The 6,458-nt window shown below is 42.9% G+C and overlaps 1 protein-coding gene across 1 annotated transcript; it reads right to left on the reverse strand.

The window, feature by feature from the left end:
- Nucleotides 1-365: 365 nt before the first annotated feature.
- On the reverse strand, nt 366-1,217 carry LOC120022397 (transmembrane protein 74-like). Its single transcript, XM_038966286.1, has one exon. The coding sequence runs from the start codon at nt 1,215-1,217 to the stop codon at nt 366-368; it is 852 nt and encodes a 283-aa protein (XP_038822214.1).
- Nucleotides 1,218-6,458: the final 5,241 nt, after the last annotated feature.

The following is a 6,458-nucleotide window of genomic DNA, read 5'->3' on the forward strand; positions in this document are numbered from 1 at the left end:
GCGTTGATCATGCAATTGTCTTTTAAAATCTGATACAACATGATATCCCATTTAAACTATTAGACACTGTATACACACAGAATAAACCATTGCTTTGACAAAATGATGAACGCCATGCTGATAAGACGGTATGTTCTGCACAACACAAACTTATGTCTGAGGATAAATTCAGTCAATATTTCAAATCATTCCCATCCATTTTAGGCAAGGAGCATTCTACATGGTTAATGGAATATTCCCAGTAGGCTACATGAATGAAATGCACAAATCGAAGCAGCATTATCTTTAAGACACCATTGGTAAGAGTTGCAGAGGGACTTTCTGTGATCGAGATTAGTCCGTGTCTTTACAATTGTACATAATTGTCAATTTAGGACCTCTTCCAAATCTTCCACAGACAATTGGGAGGGAACATTAGGTGGGTTTGAGCCCCCTCTTAAATTGATAGAGCCATATAATTGTGCAGACTGCTTGGAGTAGGTGAAGGCCCTTCTCCTCAACATCTCCCCTTTCCACATAGACACCATGAGCAGGGTGGAGAGGACCACACCCCCGAGGGTGAGCAGGCACAGCCCTGCTATAACCCACCGGTCCAGGTGAACCCCTACCAGGGCGTTCTCCCTCTCCAGTCTCTCCATCTCCCGGGCCGACACACTGTCCGGGTTCACTTTAACTTCCCGGGGAACAGTGTAGGAGATGGCTACTAACGAGATGCCAGTCACCAGGCAAGTGACAGCACTTATGAAACCGTAATCCGCTGATTTCCCCAAGGCATCGGATGTAAACTCATTGTCTGACAACATGGACAGTTCAGGGACACCGTCGTGAAGTTCGCTGAAGGAGCTGTGACTCAGGCTTCCGTTGTTGATCCTCGCTAACCGCTGCGGACTGGTCTCCTCCTGTTGTAAATTGACATCCTCGTATTTGCGTGTGAAAGATGTCTCCAATTCCTCTAGGCAACATACGGTTCTCTCAGCTTCTGCTCCCCGCTGGCTGATTGCGCCGGGCTGCCCGTCTCCCGGGGCAGTTGGCCATGGTCCTGAATCCGCGCAGGCAGTCTTCCAATTCCCCGACTCGCAACGATGCTCGTTGGAAAGTGACTTTTTATTGATGTGTTGGTAGTTTGAAGCCCATGGGAGGCTTTTTGTGGGATCTGACCGACTGTCCTCTTGATCAAAGCAGAGGGGTTCTAGATCAGCTATTTGAACAGTTTCCATTTCCAGCTCGCTGTAAATGCAGATAATGAACATGCAGGCGTATTAGTTCCCAACTGCCAGCAGCACACACATGTGTAGAGTATTGCTAAGAAAGTGGATGTCCCCGTTCATTCATTCAAATGAATGTTCATTTAAATCGCTGACACACTTACCAGACAATTAATCTCACACAAAGTTACATTTAATTACTCGAGCATGGTGGATTATTTTCGACCAATAGGTACCTACCAATAAATACCTTGACGCACCGGTATCCAATTACAAAATGTAAAAATCCCCCCAAAATCGATGTAACATCTCTAAATCTGGTTTCAGTGCAGTGCAAGCATATCTGTTACTTTTGAATTTAGGCAATTGTAACATCGAAAACAGCATACAACTGAGACAAATTGATCTAATGACTTCTTGGTAAGATTTTTCCTAATCCTATCATGTATCCAGGATTAACAAACGTTGCATTTTGCACAACGCTCTCTATAAGGAGAGTTGCTTTACCAAAACATGTTAGCCGTTCATAGTTCTCTCGCTCGGTATAGCCTACACAACCACAACGTAAGTGAATGGCAAAGCCTACGCATCCTCATTCACAATCTCATTAAACAGTAGAGGAAAATATGTCTACTCAAATGGTAATTTCTAATTATCAGTCCTATTGCATATACCTTTTGTTTTCACAGAATATGTCTGCTGGTCGCCTCCCCGTCCCTGGCTTCTATTGCTTGGGTAATTAGAGAGCGAAAGCTTTGACAGACCCCTCCCACGCGCAGGGCTCAGGCAGGCTGCCTGACTCGGGGACTGAATTAACTTCTGTAGGCTATTTCTCAGCACATTTATAACATTTGCACAGAACAGAACAGAGCACCGACGAGTCAGATGAGGGAAACCTCACACAGCATTGTGAGAAACGAAATGCATATTGTTATAACACTAATATCCAGTGGCGATCTGTCATTCAGGGCAGGTGGGGCATAGCTCTCCTTGGTCAAATAGTCCTTACACAGCCTGGTGGTGTGTTTTGGGTCATCCTCCTGTTGAAAAACAAATGATAGTCCCACTAAGCGCAAACCAGATGGGATGGTGTATCATTGCAGAATGCTGTGGTAGCCATGCTGGTTATGTGTGTCTTGAATTCTAAATAAATCACTGATAGTGTCACCAGCAAAGCGACCTCACACCATCACACATCCTCCTCCGTGCTTCATGGTGGGAACCACACCTGCAGAGATCATCCGTTCGCCTACTCTGTTGTCTCACAAAGACACAGCGGTTGGAACTTGATAGCCAGTTTCATCATATCGCTTGATGGTTTTTGAGACTGCACTTGAAGGAACTTTAAATGTTCTTGACATTTTCCGGATTGACTCAAATTCATTAAGAAGGAAGTTCCACAAATTAACTTTTAACAAGGAACACCTGTTAATTGAAACGCATTCCAGGTGACTACCTCATGAAGCTGGTTGAGAGAATGCCAGGAGTGTGCAAAGCTGACATCAAGGCAAATATAAAATATATTTTGATTTGTTTAACACTTTATTGGTTACTAGATGATTCCATGTGTGTCATTTCGTAGTTTTGATGTCTTCACTATTATTCTACATTGTAGAAAATAGTAAAAATAAATAAAAACCCTGGAATGAGTAGATGTGTCCAAACCTTTAACTGGTACTATATATATATTTATATATATATATATATATATATATATATATATATATATACAGTGGGGCAAAAAAGTATTTAGTCAGCCACCAATTGTGCAGGTTCTCCCACTTAAAAAGATGAGAGAGGCCTGTAATTTTCATCATAGGTACACTTCAACTATGACAGACAAAATTAGAAAAAAAAATCCAGAAAATCACATTGTAGGATTTTTAATGAATTTATTTGCAAATTATGGTGGAAAATAAGTATTTGGTCACCTACAAACAAGCAAGATTTCTGGCTCTCACAGACCTGTAACTTCTTCTTTAAGAGGCTCCTCTGTCCTCCACTCGTTACCTGTATTAATGGCACCTATTTGAACTTGTTATCAGTATAAAAGACACCTGTCCACAACCTCAAACAGTCACACTCCAAACTCCACTATGGCCAAGACCAAAGAGCTGTCAAAGGACACCAGAAACAAAATTGTAGACCTGCACCAGGCTGGGAAGACTGAATCTGCAATAGGTAAGCAGCTTGGTTTGAAGAAATCAACTGGGAGCAATTATTAGGAAATGGAAGACATACAAGACCACTGATAATCTCCCTCGATCTGGGGCTCCACGCAAGATCTCACCCCGTGGGGTCAAAATGATCACAAGAACGGTGAGCAAAAATCCCAGAACCACACGGGGGGACCTAGTGAATGACCTGCAGAGAGCTGGGACCAAAGTAACAAAGCCTACCATCAGTAACACACTACGCCGCCAGGGACTCCAAATCCTGCAGTGCCAGACGTGTCCCCCTGCTTAAGCCAGTACATGTCCAGGCCCGTCTGAAGTTTGCTAGAGAGCATTTGGATGATCCAGAAGAAGATTGGGAGAATGTCATATGGTCAGATGAAACCAAAATAGAACTTTCTGGTAAAAACTCAACTCGTCGTGTTTGGAGGACAAAGAATGCTGAGTTGCATCCAAAGAACACCATACCTACTGTGAAGCATGGGGGTGGAAACATCATGCTTTGGGGCTGTTTTTCTGCAAAGGGACCAGGACGACTGATCCGTGTAAAGGAAAGAATGAATGGGGCCATGTATCGTGAGCATTTGAGTGAAAACCTCCTTCCATCAGCAAGGGCATTGAAGATGAAACGTGGCTGGGTCTTTCAGCATGACAATGATCCCAAACACACCGCCTGGGCAACGAAGGAGTGGCTTTGTAAGAAGCATTTCAAGGTCCTGGAGTGGCCTAGCCAGTCTCCAGATCTCAGCCCCATAGAAAATCTTTGGAGGGAGTTGAAAGTCTGTGTTGCCCAGCAACAGCCCCAAAAGATCACTGCTCTAGAGGAGATCTGCATGGAGGAATGGCCAAAATACCAGCAACAGTGTGTGAAAACCTTGTGAAGACTTACAGAAAACGTTTGACCTCTGTCATTGCCAACAAAGGGTATATAACAAAGTATTGAGATAAACTTTTGTTATTGACCAAATACTTATTTTCCACTATAATTTGCAAATAAATTAATTAAAAATCCTACAATGTGATTTTCTGGATTTTTTTTCAAATTTTGTCTGTCATAGTTGAAGTGTACCTATGATGAAAATTACAGGCCTCTCTCATCTTTTTAAGTGGGAGAACTTGCACAATTGGTGGCTGACTAAATACTTTTTGCCCCACTGTATGTTTTGCATGTTATTTTGGAATTAATACGTGTCACATATCAGTTTGCAAACAATGTAAAAAAGAAAATCATTGAGTTAATAAAGCCGCATACAAACATGGTCTCTTTTTTGTTTTCTTGAGTAAGGCAGCGCCAAAATGCATGTGTTTCAGCCTAGCTCAGTGCTTTCTGTGGTGGTGGTGGGGCAGCCACAATGACATTCTAGACGATTCTGTGCTTCCAACTTTGTGGCAACAGTTGGAATGACAACAACCCCATGCACAAAGCGATGTCCATACAGAAATAGTTTGTCAAGATCGGTGTGGAAGAACTTGACTGGCCTGCACAGAGTCCTGACCTTAACCCCATCGAACACCTTTGGGATGAATAGGAACGGCGACTGCGAGCCAGATCTAATCATCCAACATCATTGCCTGACCTCACTAATGCTCATGTGGCTGAATGGAAGCAAGACCCAGCAGCAATGTTCCAACATCTAGTGGAAAGCCTTCCCAGAAGAGTGGAGGCTGTTAATAAAGCATCAAAGGGGGGACCAACTCCATATTATTGCACATGATTTTGGAATGAGATTTTAGACGAGCAGGTGTCCACATACTTTTGGTCATGTAGTGCAACTGAAAACAGAGCAGGGCGGGAGGGAAAAATGAGTTTGAGCTTGTGTGTGTGTGTGTGAGTGAAAGGTGCTGCATGGTCATTCTGACGTCTGCATTGGCCGTGCAGCATTTACGGCATTCATATTTCTTGCGCATCGCGGAGCAGCGCAAGAGCTGTTGAGTAGAGCTGTTGTGAAGGAAGTTGTCAAGGAAGTGAGTTTGTATTTATGCGGACCTCCCGCCAACCAATCATGTCAATGCAGAGCGAAGCGGAGCCCTCCGCATTGTTACAAAATGTGAGAGGCGCACAGCGACGAGCTAATGACTGAGCGACTGAGCTTGATTTGGCCTCTGGGTGCCTCCAGAGGCTCCGCAATTGCGCCACACCCTCCGTATGGAGCTTCCGACCACATCTTCGGATCAAGCATACGTTGGCTCTTAAGCCTTGATCACACTGACAATGTCATTGCATTTTGGTACACCAGAAGTACATTAATTTCCAATGGAACGCTGCGTTTGCCTTGCAGCATTGCGTTGCAGAGGCAGTTGCAGTGCGTTCTGTGTTGTGCATTTGTTGGATTTGCATCAAATTGTTTGAGTAGACCGGCTTGACCGAAATGGTAGCAGAAGGTGAATGTTGAACTTTTGTTGCACACATATCCAGATGATGCTGCGTATCATTTTGCGTACCATTTTACTGCCCCACCTGCCCTGAATGACTGGTCGCCACTGAAAATAGCAGTCCAATAATCTAACATATTCTTGAATCTACATGTTTATAATGTATTAAATAAAATGCAAGCATCACAATAGAGATGGTTACATTTTAAAGAATGAATTCTCTATGAATAAAACAAAATATGAAAAAAACCTGTTGGCTAGTAAAATATTTCCTATTGGCAATGATTGATAATTATATAATTTATATTATATATTATTATTTTTTCCCATAGTAAATCGTTATGGATCTATTAATATATTTAAAGTCCCTAAACTCGGCAAGAGTCTATTGTCCTGCTGATAGTTGAAATAAATATCTGCATTTTGAAAGAGTATTTTCATCATAATTTTATTAACGAAAGCATAAAGATGTTGATAAAGAAATACTCCACAGTGTATTTATTATCTGACATTTTGCTGTTGCATGATGTTGATAGTTAGAAATGTAAAACTTTAGAGTACATAATACGTTGTCCGTCTGGCCGTCCGTCTGGCCGTCCGTCTCTCCGTCTGGCAGTCCGTCTCTCCGTCTGGCCGTCCGTCTTTCCGTCCGTCTTTCCGTCTGGCCGGGCCGTCAGAAAATCGCCAGTCCACATGTCAATTGAAA

The sequence above is a fragment of the Salvelinus namaycush genome, chromosome 27 (genome assembly GCF_016432855.1).
Source record: "Salvelinus namaycush isolate Seneca chromosome 27, SaNama_1.0, whole genome shotgun sequence".
NCBI lineage: Eukaryota > Metazoa > Chordata > Actinopteri > Salmoniformes > Salmonidae > Salvelinus > Salvelinus namaycush.